Raw genomic sequence first — 23844 nt, forward strand, 5'->3', positions numbered from 1 at the left:
GAGCCAACATGTTGGCAGCTAGTATCTGAGTGTGGTCCTGAAGGGAACAGTGAATCTAACTGACAACATGTAACACAAAGGGGAATCTTAATTCCCTCATATATTGGTCAATAATAATTATTTTCTCACACTTTCTCTTCCTCTTAGGCACTCTAATCATGGTTTAAGTACTCCCCTAGGTATTTAAGCTGCCCCAACTCTTCCTGCCACAAGTAACTGGTGTTTACTTTGAATTCTGCCCTCTCAACCCCAAACAACTTCAGGATTTGGGACTTATTGGTGGTTGACACATTGACCTTATTGTCACCTGGTTGTCAGAGCCCAGTATCGCTACATCTTTCTTGATGCTCCTCAAGAAAAGAGGCTCCTTAGAGTGGGGAAAATGCTCCAAGGGCCCTGCATCCAGGCTAAGAGTGAATATTGGGGGCAGCTAGATGGCGAAGTGGATAGAGCACTGGCCCGGGAGTCAGGAGTACCTGAGTTCAAATACAGTCTCAGACACTTAACACTCACTAGCTGTGTGACCCTGGGCAAGTCACTTAACCCCAATTGCCTCACTAAAAAAAAAAAAGAGTGAATATTGGTCCTTTGTTACCAGTCAGGATGTAATCCATTTCTGTGTATTTATCAAGCCATTCATCCCTTGTTCATTTTATTCTCAGTTCTATTGGTGAAGAAAAGACCAACCTCACCTCTCAGCAACTAGCCCAACTAATGCAGACTGTCTTTATACTCTTCAGGTGGAAGACACCATCATAAGCTTGTTCTTGCTAAAGAAAATTTGGCTCAGCTTTCCAAGTACTCCTGGTATCCTCCAATTTGCTATCCCTTGTCTTTGCTACAGAAAAAAAAAATGAGAGGGCACTTTTTACATGTCCAGATATTTATGTGTAGCTCTTTTATCAGATTTTCTTTGACTTCTAAGCCCTTCTTGGCAGTCTTTGTTAAGGAAATGCTTGCTTCGATATCTGCTTCTTTATGCTGTACCTGTGAAGACTGGGATCATATCAGGGCTCATGGGATTAGATATCCCAGAGTGTCCATCTAAAGTGACTAGTTCTGTCTGGCCCCTTTTCTACCCCTCACCTACCCTCCACCCTTCTGTGCAATGAATTCTAGATATGTGCCCCACCTCTTTGTGGTCTAGCAAGGCCAGAATTATGTGCCTGTTCCTTCCACAGCTGGTACTTGATTTTATAAAGCCTAAAGTAGGAGTCTCCTTTTACCCCTATTAAATTAAGTTTATTCTCCTTTACTAAATCTATAGACTAGGGGCCCAAGTTAGGGGAAACTTACCCTTTGATAGCTTATCCTTTCTTAGTCTGGTTCCTTGATACTCCTGTTCTTTGTGGTTATATTGAAACCTAAGGTGGATGGAGCAGCTAGGTGGAGCAGTAGATAAAGCACTAGCCCTGGAATTCAAGAGGACCTGAGTTCAAATCCAGACTCAGACACTTAACACTTACTAGCTGTGTGACCCTGGTCAAGTAACTTAACCCTCATTGCCCCACAAAAAAAAAAAGAAAAAAAAACGAAGAAAAAGAGACCCAAGGTGGACAAGTGTTGGTGCAACAGAGAAGGATGAATCTACAACACATAATAGCCACACTCCTCTATTCTTTCTTGTTTATGAGGCTAGCCCTCTGCACACTTTGACTACAGAGTACATATATCAGGAAATAGGATTATGAATGGGACACAAATTCACCAGCAGTTCTCTGATTAAACCAAGATTCAGAAATGGATCATACTTCTGCATTGTGAAAAATACTTTTAATTTGCTCTTTTACTAAGAGTTATAAGAAAACCCTTTGAGTAAGAATAAGTGTCATACTTCACTCTCCTAGTCTTGATTTGTAATTAAACCCTCTTGTTGTTTTAAAAGGTCAGCTCCAACATATTTCATTTTTATATACTCAGTGGTACATTTCTGGCTTGGGATCCCAAGCATGTATTCAACTATTTATTAACTACCAGAGTAGTAATGTTATTAAATGTTTTAAATAGTAGGTAGACTTGAGATTTGGAAGACCTGGACTCAAATTCAGCATCTGACACTTAATAGACATAAAACCTTGTTCAAGTCACTTTCTGAGACTTAGTTCTCTTATCTGTAAAATGGAGATAATACCAGTAGTATCCACCTCAGAAGGTTTTGTTAAGCTCAAGTGCTTTGAAGGCTTTTGACTTTAATTTAAAAAATAATAAATGCAATTATTATTATTATCACCAACATGCCCAACAACATAAACAGCTTTGTAGCAAAGGTTTCCTACTTGTACTCCATTTCCACCCCACTATGCCACAATCCTCATTACAATCTCAAAAGAGTTTGACTGGCTGAAGTGAGACTAAAGCTATTGAGGAAAAACCATACTGATTCAATGATGCATGGTGGATTTGATTTTCAAACTCTTAAGGCAGAAGGACAGCACACATACAGAGGTATATGGAACAGGGGAAGGGAAGCAAGAAGAATTCAAAGCTAAAGAACCCTAATTAGGTGACAGATGCCTCCTCTGCTTTAAGCTGGCAGCCCCAAAAGGGGCAATCACAGCTGTGGCTCAGGGCTGGTGATCTAATATAACCTTTCACCTCCATGTCATAGGGCATGTTCTTATTGTGAGATGTGGTGAGTAGCTCAAAAGTAATGTTTGATGGGAATAAAACAGGGCTCACAATATTAGATAGCCTTCCCATTCTGCCTGCTTGGCATATCATTGTCTCTGACTTCATTACTCAATTGAAACCATTCTCTCCCAAGTTACCAATGACCTTAATTGCCACATATGATGGCCTTCTCTCAGTCCTCACTCTTCTTGACCTTTCTGCTCAATTTAACAATGTTGAGCACCTCCTCCTGAATTTTCTTTTCTCTCTGGGTTTTCATGACACTCATCTTCTCTGATTCTCTTTCTACATGTCTCATCTCTCTATCATGCTCCCTGACCAAAGGATTTCTGGGTTATCTCCTCCTCCTTTTCCTCTCTCTTTCTGTCTCTACTTCTCTCTCTTGTTCTTCTCCTCTCTTTTTCTCTCCATGTCTATCTCTCTCTTTCCCGATGAAATCTCATGTATTTAATTTCCCTTTCTATATAGACAAAATACAGTTCTATTGATCCAGCTCTACTTTCTCCCACGAGTTTCAGTTCCCTAACAACAACTACCTATTGGATGTTTTAAATTAGATGCCTCTGAGACATCTAAAACACCAAATTCCCCAATAGGACTTATTATTTCCCAAAAATACTTACTCTTTTTTTTTTGGTGAGGCAATTGGGGTTAAGTGACTTGCCCCAAGGTCACACAGCTGGTAAGTGTTTAGTGTCTGAGGTCAGATTTGAACTCAAGTCCTCCTGACTCCAGGGCCGGTTTTCTATCCACTGTGCCACCTAGCTGCCCCGCAAAACTTACTATTTTTCCAAACTTCCTTATTTCTGTTGTAAAGGCACTGCCATTCTTCTAGTATTCTAGATTCATAACCTTAGCATTATACTCTACTCCTTACCCTATCTCACCCCTCATAGCCAATCGGTTGCCAAATCTTGCCACTTTACCTTGGTAAACATCCAACCTGTCCCTCTACTTTCATAGCCACCACTACTATAGTTCAGGCTATAGCCTTTCCCCTTTCTAATCCATTCTCCACAAATCTTTCAAAACGATTTCTGTAAATGCAAATCTTATCATGTCACTTCCCTCCTCAATAAATTCCTTTGGCTCCCTTTGAAACATAGGATCATATCTCCTTTTTTTGTTTGTTTGGGTTTTAAAGCTCTTCACATCTTCTCCCCAACTTTTCTTTCCAGCTTAGTTATATGTTATTTCACTTTCTGTGCTCTACAATCCTGCCTTCTCTCTGTTCCTCCTCCTCTCTCTGTGCCTTTGTCCTGCCTGTCCTCTATGTCACATGCACTCCCTCCTCACCTCTGCCTCCAAATTTCCTTCTATTCCTTGAAGGCACAAGCTCAACTCCACCTCTTTTTTTTTTAATTACTTTAGATGCCTTTTTTTATTCCCCACCACCAACTGCTAACGTCTTCCTTCCCTAACTCTCTTGTACTTAGTTGTTACCTTCTTCAATGGAATACAAACTCCTTAAGAGTAGGGGACTTTGGAGCGGCTTGGTGGCACAGTGGATAAAGCACCAGCCCTGGATTCAGGAGGACCTGAGTTCAAATCCCACCTCAGACACTTAATACTTACTAGCTGTGTGACCCTAGGCAAGTCACTTAACCCTCATTGCCCCACAAAAAAAAAAAAAGAAGTAGGAGACTTTGATTTTTGTCATTGTAACCTCAGGACTTATAGTATCTGACATAGAGCAAGTGCTAAATAAATACTTATTGATTGGTTGGATTGAAATATCTCTAAATTAATCTCCTCGTTTTACAAAGAATATGAGGCCAAAAGAGATAAACTGACTTGTTTTTGGCTACATAGTTAAAATGGCAGTTAGGATTTGAAAGTGTCTTAAAAAACACACCTTCAAACTATCTAATTATTTTTTCACCACACCATCTTGAATTCTTTCACATTTATTTTTGCTTTTGTTTTAGTTTTTCTTGCTGGATAGTATTTGTGAAAGGAAACATTTATTAAGGATATGCCCAATTTCTTTTCTTAAGATATTTCATCAAATTCAATTTATTTCATTAAATATTTCTCAATAAAATTTTTAAAAATGTAACATTCATTTTTTGAAAATTTTGAGTTCCAATATTTCCTTCCCCAACACCCCACCCCCATCACCCCATCCCTACTCCTTGAGAAGGCAAACAATAAAATGTGGATTATAAATGTGAGGTCATGCAAAACGTATTTCCATATTAGCATGGTCACCTGGAAAACACAGTTCACTGGGATCATCCTAGGTATTTGTTATTATTTTTCATGTTAAGCCAGTGTGTTGGCTCTGTAATTGTAGTATTCATAAAGAAAAATGAGAAAAAAGAGGATTCTACAGAACTTGAATCTTGTCATGACTCCTCCTAATGCTCACATCCCTATCTTGGTCTCTACTATCCTATAGGAAGGTTGACTTGTCTTTTTCACATCTTCATCACAGCCCCACTCCTTTATCAGAGGTATGCTGAAGCCAACTCAAACCAAACGACCATTGTTAAATTTTCAGTGACATAATTATCACCTTAGAAATCAGCAAATGCTACAAAACAGGCACTTGATTTATTGTTTTGTTGATTGTCTAAACTTAATAAAGTGATATATAAAATATTAATAATGCAATTTAAACTTAAAAGTGCATCGGAGTAAATTTTTTTCATCCTGGACAGCTGGTTGTTAAATATTTATCAGCATACCACTGCTCATTCCTCACTCTTTCCCTTTCTCCTCCACCTTTACTGTACCTTTAGTAGATTCCTTTCAACATAAAGTCAAACTGCAGTGGAATAAATTTTCTAAATAATTCATTTTTACTTTCATGCTCTTAACATGTCTCTGGGAACAAGTGGCTCTATCCATTCTACCTTGATGGGGATAGATGTAGGGAAATACATGAAGGGTGGGAAGATGAGTGACCTTGGGCCAGATGACTCATTTGGTGTCATACCTGATTCCTCACTCTCTCTCACTCTTCCATAAATAATCAGATACATCTAGGGCAGGGTAGGATATTTATTTATCCCTTGGAGGTGGGCCACTACTATGTCTCTTCTTCATATCACCTTCCTCGGCCAGTAGTTTTTGGACATCCATTGTATGTAGAGGTTGTTTAACAGTACAAAAAAATATAGCCCTTGCCTTAAAAGAGCTAAAAATCTATTTAGGAAAATAGAGCTTGTAAATAAGAAAAAATCATCTAACTACAAACATTTATTAAGTACTGACTGTCTGCCATCCACTGTTTTAAGTACTGGAGGGTCACAAAAGACTAAATATGAAAGTGCTGATTGCTATCGTTTTTACAGAATATATTAATGCTGAGAGGACATAAAGGGGAGATGTGACCAAAGTGAAATGGGATTAATCAAACAGGGCACCTTTGGTGGGTGTTTTTAAAGAGGGGAATGACATGACCAAAGTTGTATGTTGGGAATATTATACTTATCTCTCAGTTGAGCATAATCTTGGTGGAAGTGAGTTCACATAAGGTTTTTTTTCTTTTTTTTGTTTGTTTGTTTTGCTTTATTTATTTATTTATTTATTTGCAGGGTAATGAGGGTTAAGTGACTTGCAGGGTCACACAGCTAGTAAGTGTCAAGTGTATGAGGCTGGATTTGGACTCAGGCCTTCCTGAATCCAGGACCTGTGCCACCTACCTGTCCCAAGTTCATATAAGCTTTTAAAAATCATTATTTATTTTTAATTTATCGAATAAACCAAGCATTTCCATAACATAGTATAATAAAAAGATGATTGCACAAGAAACTATCCATCTATTATGTATAACTAGCTACTCCCTTTAAATATATAATAAAGTTATCATGTAAATTTCTTTTTTCCCTTTCCCCACCCTAGAAATGGCTACCATTAGACACAAATATGTGTGTATGTATAACATATATATATATAAAATACTTCTATAAATCTATATATCAGTTCTTTTTCTGGCTGCACATAGTGTTTTCCTTAATAAGTCCTTTGTGCTTAATTTGGGTATTTCAAATAGTCAAAATAACACACATAAGTATTAAAAAGAGCATTGTGAGGGGCAGGGTGAGAAAAGTATTTCATATGGGAGCAAGACTTGTTCAACCATACTTGCTTAGCATCTTCTTCCTTCCCTTACACTTCAACCAATCCTCTCAGTAATCTTTCCTTGCTTGTAAATATTAGTAAAACCCATATTACCATTTTTGTTCACAGGGAATTTGCCAAAGAAAGAGAGAGAGTGGAGAACCGTAGAGCCTTTATGAAACTGAGGAGACAGCAACAAATTGAACGGGAGTTGAATGGGTATCGAGCCTGGATAGACAAAGCAGGTAAGAACCAATAAGACCCAGAAACTTAGGGGTTTGATCAAGTCATTATTAATCACCTGCTATTTGGAGAATATAGTATTAGGCTGCAGAGAGATAGCAAGTTTAGATAAGAGAAGTTCTCTGCCCTTGTTGAACTCATAGTCTAAGGGAATATAAATTATTGCATAAAAAGAGTTTAGAGTTTGAAGAGTCACACTCATATCAGAGACCCCTGCTGCTTTGTCTTACAAAGTCAACACATACTTGAGCTGTAGGAAGCTACCAAATGCAAGATACCATCTCTTCAGACTTCCTTCTCCTTGATGGCTCTGTCTCCATATTTGCTCCATAAAACTTTCCAGGGGATGAGACTAATTTGTTCTGGCATGAACCCAAAAGCTAAGGGATAGGGGAGAGGACAGCAGTGAGATTTTTGAGGAGATTATACAGAATTTCTATATCTTACTTCATCTATGTTTTGCTCTGCCTAGTGGCATAGAAGCAGAAAATTTGAACAGGTTTGGAGAAGGAGCTGAGCATCACCATGTCTATGTTAATGCATTAATCCACTGGTTTCTGACTGAACTGACACTCAAATCTTTATTAGTAAAGTCACATCACTTTATAAGCCAGCAAAAACTTGGTTCCATTTGATTTTCAAGGTTTGGTTTCTGTGGTATTCTGTGTCATCTTCCTGAACAAATGCTAGGTTTCTAAAAAAAAAAAAGTCACATGATAATCAATTACCAACTTCTCTATGTTCCCAGAGAAAAGAAGTAATACAGAATTGTTGCTTCCTCTCAGGGTAATTGATTTTCATTCATCAGACATTTACTTATTTCTAACAATGCAAAATTCACTGTATTTGGCTCTGTTTCATATACAAAGGTGAAGAAGACATGATCCTTGTCTTCAAGGAGCTTATGATGTAACAGAGAAGATATGCACAAATGACTCTAACATAACGCAGGAAGAATTGTAAAAGAGTTCTGAATGAAATGCTATCTGAGTATCAAGTAAAAGGAATTTGTTGCTGGTAGTGTGTGCTGTAGGCCTTTAAGGATGGTGAGGATTTTAATGGGCACAAATGGGCAGAAAGGGGAGAAAGGAGCATTCCGGGCAGAAATCACAGAAATGAAAAGGCATGATATGAATTTAGGGCCTGGTGAATAGGTGGAAGATGGGGTATAAGAAAAGGAGTAGGGTGAGCTGATTTTTGGCAGATCTGTGGAAGACATAGAGTCTATAACAGCTAGAAAGACAGATAAAGGCATTTGTCCTTATTGTGTAGGTGATGGGAAGTTACTAAAGATTTTTTTAAAAGGTACAATGGGGCAGCTAGGTGGCCCAGTGGATAAAGCATCAGCCCTGGATTCAGGAGGACCTGAGTTCAAATTTGACCTCAGACACTTGACACTTACTAGCTGTGTGACCTTGGCCAAATCACTTAACCCTCATTGTCCCGCAAAAACCAAAACAAACAAACAAACAAAACCAAATTGCATGACCAAAGCTGGAAGATTATGCTCACCTGTCACTTGAAAGCTAAAAGTTTGGGTTTGGAGCAGAAGTGAAAGGAAAGGCTTGTAGATTTAGATCTGGGAGTCATTTAGCTAGATATGAGTAGGGAAGCTGAAAGAAGGGATAAAATCACTAAAGGAGATAGCGTGGTAAGAAAAGAGGGTCAAGGAGAGAACCTGGTGGAATGGTAATATTTAGGGGCTCAGATGAGAAAGAGGAGTGTTGTGTGATAGTAAAGCCAATTAAGGAGAGAGTTTCTGGAAGAAGGGTTAAGTCAGATATTTAAAATGCTATATGCTGGTCAAGGAAGATGAGGACTTTTGCAAAAGACCCTTTAGTCAATAATTAGTATGCCATGGATGACTTTAGAACAAGCAGTTTCAATTGAGTATTTGTCGATACTTAAGCCTTTCAAGTCTATTGAGGAAAAAAATATTCAGGCTAAGTCATAAAGCTGATCTTGAACATCCATAATTAGGTTATCAACAGCCTCTCCCCTTCCTTGCAACCATCTAGGTCCCAGAATAGCCTTGTTTTGCTCGTTCCTAGAGGGCAGAACAAGGAAAAATAGTAGGAAGTTGCAGAGAAGCAAATGTATACTTGATAGAAGGAAAAACTTACTGATGGTTACAACTGTGTAAAGTGCAACAGACTGCCTCAGGCAGTAAGGGTTTCCCCTTATTGGAAGTCTTCAATCAGAGGTTGGATGGCCACATGTTGAGGAAGTTGCCAGAGTTCTTTTTTGAGTATGAATTGTATTTAATGGATTCTCACACAGGATATGAACCCAGGTTCTCTTATTCTGATCCTGGCCACTACATGCTGCCTTTCAGTATTGGGTATATTTTAAGTATGTATTAGTACATGTATAATTGAATATTTCATTCTAAAACCAGGCATAAATTACTTTAATATCATCTCCTGTTTGAAATCACCTGTATATCATCTTCTGCTTCATTAGGATGAGGAATTAAAGGTTGGCTGTATTTTCACTATATCCTTTTCTCTTTACTAATATGGCAACTGGGAAGTAAAAATTAATCTCTTATACATTCCCCAAATGGTAGCCTGGTCTTTTTCTTAGATTGAATATATTTGTCTGTGAAGTCAGGCAATTGCTTTACATGCTTCAAGTATTCTTGGTTTCCTTGAATGTGGATCCTATTAGACACACAAGCACTGAGTTCAAGGGATCTGACCAAGGTTAGAATCTCACCCCTCATCTCGATAGTGGTCTTAGGATGAATAAGCCAAGATAACATGCTTCACTTTGGTTCTTTTCTTTCAAATTCCACCAAGGTTTTAATGGTTCAAGTTTCCTTCCAGTTGGTAAAAGCTGACTTTCTCCTCTTTCTAAGAAAAATGCAAAGCCAGCATCAAATTGCTCTTTCTCACCCTTCCCATCATGAGTGAACATGAGTGAATCAGAAACATATGGGTTGAATTTCCCTGGGAATATATGCATGGATGAAAGTGAACAGAAAAGGCATACTTGGCAGATTAAACTGGAAAGGATTTTCTGTATACACAGAACACTTTAGGAAACTTCTGAGACAACAGATAACCAGCATACACACCGTTCATTTGCCCCAAATCCCACACATAGCCTTCATCTATTTACTGAGTACTGTAAAGGTGAATCTCAGAAAATAATGCAATGAACTGGCTTGCAAAAAATATTTCAAGTACCATAATGCAATAACAATAGCATGTCCCCTAGATCTATTATATGACCCTAAAACCTTTCTTAAACTGTATGATATCCTGCCAATCATTCTTGACCTTTAAGTTGACTTAGTGTTTGACTGGAGGCTCTGCTTTAAAAAGGAAAACCTATCAATCTTATGACTAAGCATAACAGACATACTTTGTTTGAGTATCAGAACCATAACACATTTTGTTCCTTGGATAATAGAATACTCATGTATTTTAGCAGGATATTTCTATAGTTTATCAATGCTTTAGTTAAACTATTTAACATGTTCCTTTTTGGCAGTTGTGAGCCTAGATTATTATTTTTCTAGTATCATGATCGTTGGGCTGAGTGCTCAGGTTTGCTGTAGGTCAGAACTGTATGACATTAGCTAGTCAACAGGCAAGAAAGAGCCCTGTTCCTGTAGGAGGAGATATGAATTTAAATCTCACTTCCAATACTTATTATTTGTGTGACCTTAGGGAAGTCATTAATAATCTTACTAGGCCTAGGTTTGCACAAAAGGAAGGGAATGGGTTAGATATCCTCTGAGGTTCCTCCCAACTCTAGATATAGGATACTATGATTTTAGGAACCTGCCATATTTCAATTGACATATTTTATAGCAAATCTATCAATCAGTCAGTCAACAAGCATTCTTAATCAGTCTATCCACAAGTATTTATTAAATAACAACTATATTCCTGGCTTTGTTCTAGATAGATGCTGGAGACTTTGTGCTTGTCACTGGGGAATACAAAAACAAACAAAAAATAGTCCTTAATCAAAAGAAGATTACATTTTATCAATGTAGACAATAAGTATATTGATATATACATATATTTTTCCACCACATATTCTGCCACTACGTATACATGTGATAAATATATATATGATTTATACATATGATAAGTATAAGGCAAATACACTGTAGTTAAATGTAGGGTGGTTAAGAGAAGGAAGATATGCTAGCAGTTGGGGTTAGGAGTTAGATCAAGAAAGGCTTCTTGTAGAAAGTGGTATATATATATATATATTCTTCTTGGTAGTATGGGGGCGGGGCATTAGCAATTTGGGAGGAGGCTCCAGGTAGAGGTTTAACTCTTGGGCCATGTCTTAAATTGTGGATTCTGAGAGATGGAGATGAGGAGGAAGGGCATTCCAAGCATCAGGGACAGGCAGTACAAAAGGCATGGAGTCAGGAAAGCAATGGTGGGAAACAGCAAGAAGATCACTTTGCCCAGACTTCATTGGGTGTAAAGTAGAGTTACATGTAATGAAGCTAGTAATATAGGTTGAAATCAGGTTATGAAGGAGTTTAAATGCTAAACAGTAGAGTTTGTATTTTATTCTAGAGATAAGTGGGATCCATTCAAGTTTATTGAGTAAGGGAGGGATATAACTAGACCTGAGATTTGGGAAAATCACTTTAGCAGTTGTGGGAAGGATGCCTTAGAGTGGGAAAAGACATAAGCCAGAGAGACCAGTTAGGAGGCTATGGTAGTAGTCTAAATGAGAAATAATAAGCACCTGAACTAGGGAGTGGTTGTATTAGAGGAAAGAAGAGGATGAAAGTGGGCAATATTTTATAGGTAGAATTGCCCAAAGTATAGCAAGTGAGTGAATACAAGGATGAGTGAGTGTGATAGGAGTCATGGATGACACTGAGGTTGCAAATTTGTATTTGGAAGTTTATAGGTGTACTTGACAGAAATAGGTAGTTCAGGAGAGAGTTGGGTTTGGGGGAAAGGCAATAATTTCAGTTTTGGACACATTGAGTTTGAGATGCTTAAAGTGTATCCAGTCTGTAGTATTCAAAAAGTAGTTTAAAGATCATGACAAGCTCAGGGGAGACACTATGACTGGATGGATGGATGGATCTGAAAGTCAATTGGAATAGAGATGATAATCAAACCCATCGAGGCTGATGAGATCATCAAAAGAAAACATAAAAGAGACACAAGAAGAGGACCCAGGGCAAAGGTTACATGGCTATTCCCACAGTTAGGGGTCATGATGTGGATGAGCATCTAAGAATGGAGAACAAGAAGGAAAGGTCAGATAGGTAGTAGGAGAGCCAAGAAAGAGCAGTCATGAAAATGCAGAGGGGGAAAGCGTCTAAGAGGAGGAGATTGTGAACAGTGTCAAATGAGGCAGTGATGTCAAGAAGAATGAACATTGAGTAAAAGCCATCAGACTTGGTCACTGAGAAGGTGGTTTTATTTGAGTGATAAGTGTGGCCAAGGTTGAGAAGTGAGTGAAAGGAGAAGAAGTGGAAACAATAAGTGTAGATAATTTTTTCCTAGGAATTTGTCTGAGAAATGAAGGAGAGATACAGGGTGGCAACTTGAGGGGAACGGTGGAGGGACCAGATGCTTTTTTGAGGACTAATTTGAATAGTTATTTAAATTGAATGTAAATGGGGCAGCTAGGTGGTGCAGTGGATAGAGCACTGGCCCTGGAGTCAGGAGTACCTGAGTTCAAATCCGGCCTCAGACACTTAACACTTACTAGTTGTGTGACCCTGGGCAAGTCACTTAACCCCAATTGCCTCACTTAAAAAAAAAAGATTTAAATTTAATGTAGATGAAATTCATTTTAAAATTTTTCAAGTAGACCAAGGGCAGATACATTACGATGTCGAGGATTATTCTTAGGGGAGACTAAGGGGGAATCCTTGGATCAAAATCCCTCATGGAGAATCTGTTAAACTTAGTTCTAAGTTTCAGACTGCACTGCTGATTGTGATTTTCTGGTGGTGAGATGGTTACTACTGTAGCAATACATGGAAGAGGTCTGAACCCTCATCTTCCCTATGGGATCCCACAGCCAACCCATGGGATGAATGTCCCACCCTCTATCCAAGGAAAAAATGCAAAGATATGTCAAGAATGGAGTGCTGCCTGGAAACCCAGAACATTCTCTTAGCATTTGGACACATGTGAGAGAGTTATAATTATATGAATGGACTTGATGAGTTACAGAAGCAAATACCTGAGAGCTAATTTCAAGAAAACAGAAAAGATGGGAAACTTAGTGAAAATTCAATTGTGGAAAATTGTTTTTTATTCTTATATAAGCCTTTTGATTAATTATCTCTTCACATATATATCCACCTTGAAGGGAGTAGAGGCCATACACATAACTGTGTCTTTTCTGGCATTCCCTACAACACTCCCCCCTCCACTTGTAACTTTCTTTTTTCATCCTACTTTCACCTTTTAGGTCTGTTTGCTTTTTGTGTTCCCTCTCTTTTTTTCCTGATGACTGTCTATGGAGCTTATTGCTCTTTTTCTATTGTGGAGCTGTTCCTAAGGGATTTTTATTTTGCAAAATGACTACATTTAGAGATAATTTGCTAAACCATTTGTTTTCACATAGAGGAAGTGATGCTGGCTGAAGAAAACAAAAATTCTGGAACATCAGCTTTGGAAGGTAAGGAAATTTGCAAATTGGTGCATTGCATTTATTCCTTTTCATCCAGTTGCAAAAAGAGCAGAAAGAAAAGGGGGGAAAATCAAACAAAGAGATGTACACTAGGATTTTAGAGAGAAAGTCCTGTCATACAGTCCATGGTGTTCTAGAATGAAAGGAATTGATTCACAGGAAAATCTGCAGGCCTCATAAATTACTGAGAATTGATTCCAGGAGATACTCTATTCCAGAGGGTGTGATGTATCAGAACCACTAGGACTGAAGCCCAGACTGTGCAGTAAGCATGCAAAATGAACAGGTCATGGCAATATGGCACAGGTTGAAGCTGCCTTTTAACAGTCAGTGTGGATTGCCTTTTGATCAATTCAGGCTAAGTGACTGGTATTGATCATGAAGTGCTGAAGATGAATAGATATAAATTAAACTTTAAGAGAGCTTAGATTCCAGAATGATGGGCAAGGAATAAGGGGTTCCTTTTGCCCTAGGCATCTTAGCTCTGGATTCCTTGCCCAATACTCATTGTAGCCTCAGGAAAGATGGTAGATGATAGCCTGCCTCAGGAATGGAAGCAGACGTAATCTCATGTTAGAGGGTAGTAAGCTAAAATCTCATGTCTAAGGATAGGAAGAATTAAATGTCTTAATTAGAAGGGTTTTTTTTTTTTGATGATACAATGTTTGAATTTGGACAGGATATTTTAATTATACTATAGGGTCACTTAGTAGGTTTTCCTCTCCTTTGCATATAGTGCTCCGAAGGGCAACCATCAAAAGGAGCCGTACTGAGGCCATGACTCGTGACTCAAGTGATGAACACTGTGTTGACATCTCATCTGTGGGTGAGTTGAATCACCTAGTGCCTTTTTATCCTCCCAAATGTCAATGGGAAAAAAAAAAAATCATCTTTATTTATTTATTTTTTTTTTTGGTGAGGCAATTGGGGTTAAGTGACTTGCCTAGGGTTACATAGCTAGTAAGTGTAAAGTGTCTGAGGCTGGATTTGAACTCAAGTCCTCCTGAATCCAGGGCTGGTGCTCTATCCACTGTACCACCTAGCTGCCCCCAAAATCTTATATTTTAAGAGACATTGAGAGAAAAGCTAAAAGTAAACAGAATCATGTGTGTGTGTGGGAGGTAGACAGGTGGGTAATACTATAGGGATTTAATATCTACTAGGTGAAAATAGTTTAAAGATGATAAAAATGGAAGCAGGACATTGTCACTGACAAATATACTCTATCAGGACTAATAATAAAATCCAAATTCCATCTACAAATTAGTTCTAACATATATTAGTCCTTTCAGGCTATATACCACCCCCATATTAATATATTCATGAAGAACCCAGTAGGGAGAGTATTCTACAAAAAGATATTGAAACCATGTTGACTCTTAGGGCAATAAGGTCCTGAAGTAATTTGTTTGACCTGAGTAAACAACCAAAGCAATATTATATGGTAATATTAAATCAATTACTATGGATGACTAGAGTCACTTTCCAACTGTTCCCCTTCCCCAGTTTCTACTGGAAAACCAGCCTAATGGACAAGGTTTTTTTTGTTTTGTTTTGTTTTTTGTTTTGTTTTTTGTTTTTTACCTCTTGAATTGGGAAAAAAACTCTCTTATTCCACGGATTAGACAGATACATAGATAAAATTTGGGCATTTGCCCCAGATAAAAAGTGGAAACATAGGGAGAAAATATTTATTCATTAACAATCATCAATGATCAATAAACATTTATTAACTACCTATTATGTGACAAGCAATATGATAAGTATTTATTCATTTACTTATCCATCCTTTCATCTATACATTTATTCATTCATTCATTGATCATTTATTGGTACTGGCCATATGCAAAACACTGAGGGTAATAGTAGGATGAGTAAGTCATGGTTCTTGGCTTCAAGTTAATGGCAACCCATCAGAGATGAAATGAACTCACTAACATGAAGTAGGTTAAATAAATACATTAGAGAAGCAAAAAGTGGTATGGTGCTTCACTGTGGGGTAGACAGAACCAGAGATAGCTTCGTGAAGGAGGTGAAATTCGAGCTAGAGGATAAACAGTATTTTAATTGTGGATTTTAACTGTGCCCACTCCCCCAACTACCCTGTATTTAACTACCTTGAATGTATTGTCTATGTACTTATATTTATACAGGTTGTTTCCCCCTAGTAGAATGTAAACTTCTTGTTGGTTGATTAATGTGAGGAACATGATATGAGCAAAGATAGAGAGGAGGGTGATGTTGAATATATTTGATCAGCAGTGAGTTGCCCAATTTGACTAGATCATAGGATGTGTGAAAGACAGTAAGGTAAAAAAAAAGACTAGAAAGAGAGAGCCTGCTTATGGCTTTAAACACTGCACTAATCAGTGTTGTGTGAGATGATTTGGATAAGAGAGACAGGAAAGAGGAATAATTTAAGAAGTTATTGCAGAAACTCTGGGCAAAAGATAATATGGCCAGAACTTCAGTGATGGTGGTAGGAATTAGATTTTGGAAGCTAAATCAACAGGACACTGGAGGAAAGATTCTTGATTTTTGTGTGGAGAGGATATTGATGAAGAAGTCACAGATGACTTCAGGGTTTCAACTGTGGCTGATGAGAAGAATCAGAATTACCACCTCTCAGAGTTGCTGTGGGCTTCCTAGATTATTTAGTCCTATTTACAAATCAATAGGAATCCCTTTGACAGTACATCACAGTTGTGGTAGAAAGGATATCCTGACCCTTCCCCCCATTCAAGTTAGGCTAGTTTTTCCTTAAAAAGCATTGAGAGTGTCCTTGAGACTTGGTTAGCTCAGGGCACTAGAGGCTAAGACTTTTGACAGCACTTCCTCATCTTCTGAGTACAAAAAGATAGCCATGATGAGTTCCAGGGGGTATTCTGATACTTGGTTGGTGGATCTGCCAAAAATCATGTGCACAATTCTCCACAGAATTAGAAAATGTTAAGGTTTTCCCTCATGTTGCATGAAACCATATTGGGTTTAACAGATGAATAAAGATGTAAAATTTGAAAACAACTAATGAGCTCTTTGGGCTTGGAGGTCCCTTCCAATTTCAAGATTCTATGAATGGTGTCATTAATATAAATACTGGAGTGAAAAAGAGCTTTTATGCAGAATATGATGATTCCTTTTGAGCTTGAATATGAAGTTTCATATGGGTGGAGCCTGGAGTTGTAAATATGGAACTAGAACCACCCCCAAACAAAATCAAGGATAGATTTTGGGAGTCTTGCCTAGAGGTTTTCAACCTTCAACAGAGTGTTTTTAGATGGCCATTGAGGTGACGTTATTATGTTGTTACTCCTCATCTCTTGGATATCCCTTGTCTCTTTTAAACTAAAAAAAAATGAGGTAATGGGAATAGATTGCATCACTGAGAATATGGATAGAAAGGAGAGATTAAAGCTGAGGGCAGTCTTGGGGAATGTGTCACTTCAGGGTGCTTCTTTAAAAGAGGAGGAAGAAACGTCAGTAAAGGAAATTATAGAGCAGTCAGAAAAGTAGAAGGGAATCACCCATGGAAAGATAAAATATATCTAGTGACATGGAAGTGAGAACACCAAGAAGAGATTGTCAACAGTGTTAAATGCTTCAGACAGGTCAAGAGAGAATGAAGACTGAGAAAATAATCTTGGATTAAGGAGCTAAGAGAGAACAGTTTCAGTAGAATGATGGTAGGAATGGAAATCAGATGGCAGGGGTTTGAGAAGTAAAAATAGCAAGAAGTAAAAGAAGCAAGTGTAGCCTCATTCTCTGACTCTGAAACTAAGGAAAGAAATGGGTCAATAGCTAGAGGATATAGAAAGCTTGAGGAAAGGAGAGGAGAAACCTGGGTATGTTTGTAGGTAGAGGGGAAATAGCTAATGGAGAGGTAAATTGAAAATGGAAAAAGAAAAAAAAGAAAGAAGAGGGAAAAAGAGGAAGATCAATGGAGCAAAGACTTGGAAGAAGCAGAGAAAAGATAGAATCAAGGGCAAAAGTGGGGGAATTGCTTTGGGAAGAGGGAAAGCTATTTTTCCTTTGAGAATGGAGAGGAAGAGCAGATGACAAACCAAGAAGTTTTGTGCTGTGAAAGAAGGCATGTGGGGGAGCCTATGTCATATATCTTTGATATTCTTCATAAAGAAAAAGGCAAAGATCATCTGCTCAGAATGATGGGGAGGTGTGGAATTGAATACTTGAATCCTCTGTGAAGAATGAAAGTTGAAAGCTAATAGATATTATTATTTCTGAGCCACAGGGAAGACCCAGGTCTTCACCTTATTCTCTGTAAAGTGTCTGTTATCCTTATGTCATGAGAATTTGTCAGACTTATTTTTAGGTTGTCCAAAACTCATGGAAACCATACTGTTCAGAGGGAATATTAATAGCCAACCCTTTTTTGGCGCTGTTCATAGTTCATGTAACACTTCATCTACATTATTTCATTTAAGATTCATAAGCAAGTTTGGGATTTAGATATTAAAAAGATCCAGGTATCATTATCCCCATCTACTGATGAGGAAATTAAGGTTCACAAATCAAGTGATTTGTCCATGATAACATGGCTTCTGAGAGCCACATCTAAGTATAATTCAAATTAAAGATGTCCTTATCCCAAGTCCTTCATCAAATCCACTATATCACTACCTCTTTAAAGCTACTTGATGTCTCCATTTTAGTTCTCAGGCAATAGAGAAATTCTAAGCTAGTATCTTCTGACCTCATCATTTTTTTTTCTCCTAGAGACATTTTAACATAATGATTAGAGTACTAGATTGGAGTCAAGAAGACCTGGTTTCGATCTTCACTCTGAAACTTAATAGATCTATGATGATGGGCAAGTCACACAAATTCTCTGAGCCTCAATTTCTTGATCTATAAAGTAGGAGTAATAATTTTCATAGCACTGTTAAGGAGTCCCCTGAACTTCTGTTCTTGAGCTTCCATATTTTCCAGAAATACTGGAGTGTTTCTGAAGTATGCAGGAGACCCTGAATGTGTCAAGGATGAAACCCACGCTGAGCTGACATAATTTGTTATTTGCATCCTAACCTTGACTCCCTGTGTGTCCTTGTGAGTCAAGACAGACACCAATCAGTCTGCACCAGACTGAGAAACTGTGGAGCTGGAACCCTTGTAGATAAGCAGACTGTCATATCTTCATAACCTAGCAGTTTTCAAGGGGAAAGAATGCTACTTTTGCCATCTTACTTATCCATGAGTTCTCTTCCGCTTTGGGGGGGAATTAGTCTTTTTCCCACCCGTACTGCTGTCTTCTTCCCATGTCACTCCTTTTTAGGAGGAGATTGCTGTTCTTCCTCCTCCCTTTGTTCTTAAACATACAATCTTCTGTTTGGATTGTGAATTCCTTGCACCTGGAGTTCCACATGCATGTTCATTTCTCTTGTAATAAATCCAGTTGCAACATATATCTCCTGGACTTGTGATTTTTTTTTTTTTGTTAACAGCACCTACCTCACAGAGATTGTTATAAGGTTAAAATGAAACAATATAAAATATTTTTCAAGCTTTAAAATAAATGTCTATTATCATCATCATCAATTCTCACTATTTCACTCTTTTTTCAGGTACTCCTCTTGCTCGTGCCAGTATAAAAAGTACTAAAGTCGATGGAGCCTCTTATTTCCGGCACAAGGAGCGACTTCTACGTATCTCCATTCGTCATATGGTCAAATCCCAAGTGTTTTACTGGATAGTCTTGAGTGTGGTAGCTCTCAACACTGCCTGTGTGGCTATTGTCCATCACAACCAGCCCCTGTGGCTTACCCACCTCCTCTGTAAGTATAATTGTATTATGTAGGATACTGGACTTTTTGATGTGTTAATATAAGATCACAATATGGACCAAAAAAATCTACCAGTCCAGTATTCTGTCTCTACCAGTGATACCAAGTAACACTTTATGATGCTGTTCTTAAAGGTTATGGCTTTATCCTGAGCATTACCACCTCCTCTTTATCAATCAATCAGCTAAACTTACTCCCTGTGTTTGCTAGATGATATTAGCTTTTCTAAATAACATTGCCTTTCTTGAATAACTCAATATTCCAAATATCTGTGACTTCATCCATGATGCAAATCAAGATCTTTCCATGCCTAGGCAGATAATTCAATGAACTGCTAAGGACAAAAAAATTCATCACCCGATTATCAACCCTTTGAGGATGAAACTTTCTATAATCCACTTACTTTTTAGCTACAGGCATAAAGTTCAATTGATTTAAGGGCCTGCAATTGAATCTTTATCAGCTTGGTAACAGCCGCTGGGGGCTGTACTCATCTAGCATAGCTTTTGAGCACCTAGAATCACCTCCAGCCCTAGATGAGCCCAAGAGTGTATCTCACCAAAGGGAGACTCTTGATGTGATACTAATGCTGCAAATAGCACCAAAGACTAGTAGGGGATAAGTGTGAGGGGAAAGAAGCACCTCAAATCATATAACCTATAAATAAGGCCAGGTCTGAATGTAGCATTAAGCATAACTTCTTTAAGCCAAAATATGAGACAGCCTTCCCTAGTTCTGTTCTAAAAGTAAACTACCTTTCAAAGGCTAATGATAAATTCACTTGTTGGATAAGAGAAAGCTAGGCTTTTCATTGTTCCCTGAAATCAGCTTCTATTTGGAAATTCCACAGTCATAATTAGAGCATGCTTGCCAACAGCCCAAGACAAGTCATATCAGGGGGATATGTTGCTGAAGCTTCACTCAATAGTTGTGGTATTGTTAATTTCAGGTTATTGAATTTGTTGATAAAGGAATAGACACTGATTTTGTGTGTGTGTAATGGCACTTACTTTAATCATTTCAGACTATGCAGAGTTTTTGTTTTTGGGGCTCTTCCTCTTAGAAATGGCCCTGAAGATGTATGGCATGGGGCCACGCCTTTATTTTCATTCCTCCTTCAATTGCTTTGATTTTGGGGTAAGTGCCTTTGAATCCTGTCTATTCCATTTGCATAAATGTCAGCATTGCTGATTAGTGGTTTGGAGCCTTGACACCTGAATTTATGAAACGAGAATAACAATTAACTGCTAATGGAGGCTTGGAATAGAACAAATACATCAACCATTTTATTTCTTGAATCATCAATCATTAGATTTGGGGGTTAGGGGTGGGAAGAGAGTGCAACACTTTATAGAAAGACAGGAACACTGGTTTTTATGTCTGGGAAAAACAATGCAAAATTTACCAAGTTAACTTTTTTCAAGAAAATTCAGCTTCAGAAGGAGGTGAGGACAGAAACCCCAGGAACTATCTATTGCAGAAAACATACTCAGTGATTTTACTATTATAGGTGGAAGCCACAGGATACTGGTTCAGAGGAAAAAGTGGAGGCAGCATCTTCTGGTAGCTTCCTATTTCAAGTAATCATTCAGTGAATGAATAAGCCTTTATTACATGCCTGCTATTTGCCTAACTCTTTATTGGCCCCCGGAGATACAAAAACAATGTGAAATGATCCCTATGCTAAAGGAGCTTACAGACATATACACACATGTACACACATACACATATATAAACATGAACATATGTATATGTAAAAAAGAATTATATGCAGAACAAATACAAAATAATGTAAGAGATTTAGGGAGATAGATGTTAGCGGTTGTGGGGATCAGGAAATGTTTCATGTAAAGGCAGTGTTTGATCTATGCCTTGAAAAAGGAATTCCATGAGATAGAGGTGAGGAGGAAATACATTCCAGACATGAGAAAGGACCTTTGCAAAGTAATAGAGACAAAGAGATTAAATACTTTGAGTGAAGGGCAGAGAGAGTAGGTCAGTTTGGCTGAACCTATACTCAGGAAAGAAATAATATATAATGAGGCTGGAAAAATAAGTTCAGATCAGGTTGTGAAAGTCTTTGAATGTCTATATTTGGTACTTAAGGTCATAGGGAGCCATTGGATTTTCTTGAGTAGGGGAATGACATGGACAAATCGGCACTTAAGGAAAACCACTTTGACAAGGAAGTGTGAAAAATAAATTAAAATGGGAAGAGATTTGAGGTAATGAGGCTATTGTGATACCCTGGAGATGAGGTGATGAGAGCCCGAAATAAGGACATGTCTGTGTGAGTAGAGAGGAGTTGGTTGTGAGAGATGCCATAGAGGCAGAAAAAGCGAGATTTGGCAAATGTTTGGATATGGTGGGGGAGGGGAGAGTAGTGAAGAAAAAGTAAGGAGTTGAAAATAATGTGGAATTTATAAGCCAGAGGGATTGGAAGAATGATGGTACTTTCTACAAAAATAGGAAAATTTGGAAGAGGAATGGGTTTTGGGGAAAAGATAATGAGTTCTATTTTGGATCTGCTGAGTTTTAGATGTATCCAGGACATCCAGTTCAAAATGTACAATAGATATTTGGCAATATGGTATCACTGCCCTCTCCAAAGTTACCAGTGTTCTCTTAATTTCCAAAACTAATAGCCTTTTCTCAACCCTCATCTTTTTTGACATGTCTATAACATTTGGAACTGCTCATAATCTTTTCCTCCAAAACACTCTTTCCTCTCTAGATTTTCAGGCTGCTGCTCTCTTCTGGTTTTCTTCCTGTCCTATAGCTTTTTACTTTGACTCTGACACAGGTTCTTCATTCATGTCATACCCAATTACTGGGGCTGTCTCCTGTGGGTCTGTGCTAGGATCTCTTCTGATTTTTCTCTATACCATTTTACTTGGTGATCTTATTTCTTTAGCTCCTAATAGAATATTTCTCTATGCAGATGATTCCCAGATATATACACATATATGTATATATACAAATATGTATATGAACAAACACATATGTACACATGTATATATGAACACATATCTATAATCTATCCATCTATCCATCCATCCATCCATCCATCTCTCTCTCTCTCTCTCTCTCTCTATCTATCTATCTATCTATCTATCTATCTATTTATCTATCTATCTATCTATCCATCCCCTCCCAGTCTCTTTCCTGAAGCTCCTGTTCTGCACCATTAATTGCCTCTTGGGACATCTCAGACTGAATGTCCCTTGGGCATCTCAAACTTAAACATGGTCAAAACATTGTCTCTCCCCCCCCCCCCAGCGTTCCCCTCCTCTGAACTTCCTGATTAATATTGAAGGCACAGCTAGGTTTTCAGTTATTGAGGCTCACAACCTTTTATCAACCTCAATTCCTCAGTGTTACTCAGCCCACATATTCAATAGGTTGACAGTCTTATTCTACTTTCCCAATATCTCTCCTGGGCAGCTAAGTGTTGCAGTGGATAGAGTGCTGAGCCTGGAGTCAGGAAGACTCATTGTCCTGAGTTCAAATCTGTCCTCGGATACTTACTAGCTGTGTGACCCTGGGCAAGTTACTTAACTCTGTTTTCTTCAATTTCCTCATTTGTAAAATGAGCTAGAGAAGGAAGTGGCAAACTACTCCAGTATCTTTACCAAGAAAAACCCAAATAGGAGTTGGACACAACCAAAATGATTGAATGACAAGAACAACAAATATATCCCTTATACCTTTACTTCTCCTTTCCCAAATAAGCTCCTGATCTTCCTGCCTTAAGTTTCTCCCCAATTCAATCTATCCTCCACTGAATTACGAAGGTAATTTTTCTAAAGTATATGTCTAACCATGCCACTAACTTGCTCAGTGAGCTCCAGCAACTCTCCATTACTTACAGGATGAAATAGAAACTGCTCTGTTTGGAAGGTAAAGCTCTTCATAACCTGACCCCTATCTATATTTCCAGTCTTTATACACTTTATTATCCATCTACACTGGCCAACTTGGTATTACTGGAACACAACAATACTTCTCTATGCCTTTGCACTATCTCCCATGCTCAGAATGCTTTGCCGTCTAGCCTGTGCCTCTTAGTTTCTCTGGCTTCCTTAAATATTATGCTTAAATCCTGCAAGAGGTCTTCCCTGGTCCCACCAACTGCTAGTGTCTTCTTCTCTGAGATTAGTTTCCATCTACTCTGTATATACCTTGAATTGTAAGCAGGGTCAAAGACTATTTTTAGGACTTTCTTTTTTTTCCTCACCATTTAGCAGTGTCTGGTACATAGAAGATAAGCTTATTCAATGCTCATTGACTGACTGTTTAAGCTCAGGGAAGACTAGAGTGCTCTCTCTCTCTCTCTGTCTCCCCACATATATGTAAGCATGTATATGTTAGTATCTATGGGAACTGGTGAGAGAGAGCATAGAAAAAGAGGAGAAGTGAGCCTAGGAAGGAACCTTCAGGAATCTCAAAGGGGCATCACATG

The 23844-nt window shown here is 38.2% G+C and overlaps 1 protein-coding gene across 1 annotated transcript in view; it reads left to right on the plus strand.

Moving 5' to 3' along the window:
- Positions 1 to 23844, plus strand: part of CACNA1E (calcium voltage-gated channel subunit alpha1 E) — a 649518-nt gene that overhangs the window by 498991 nt on the left and 126683 nt on the right. Inside the window, 5 exon segments of the mRNA XM_043963674.1 lie at positions 6829 to 6944; positions 13519 to 13572; positions 14321 to 14410; positions 19164 to 19373; positions 20407 to 20519. Of these exon segments, the coding sequence (XP_043819609.1) occupies positions 6829 to 6944; positions 13519 to 13572; positions 14321 to 14410; positions 19164 to 19373; positions 20407 to 20519 (583 nt within the window).

The sequence above is a fragment of the Dromiciops gliroides genome, chromosome 4, assembly GCF_019393635.1.
Source record: "Dromiciops gliroides isolate mDroGli1 chromosome 4, mDroGli1.pri, whole genome shotgun sequence".
Lineage (NCBI taxonomy): Eukaryota > Metazoa > Chordata > Mammalia > Microbiotheria > Microbiotheriidae > Dromiciops > Dromiciops gliroides.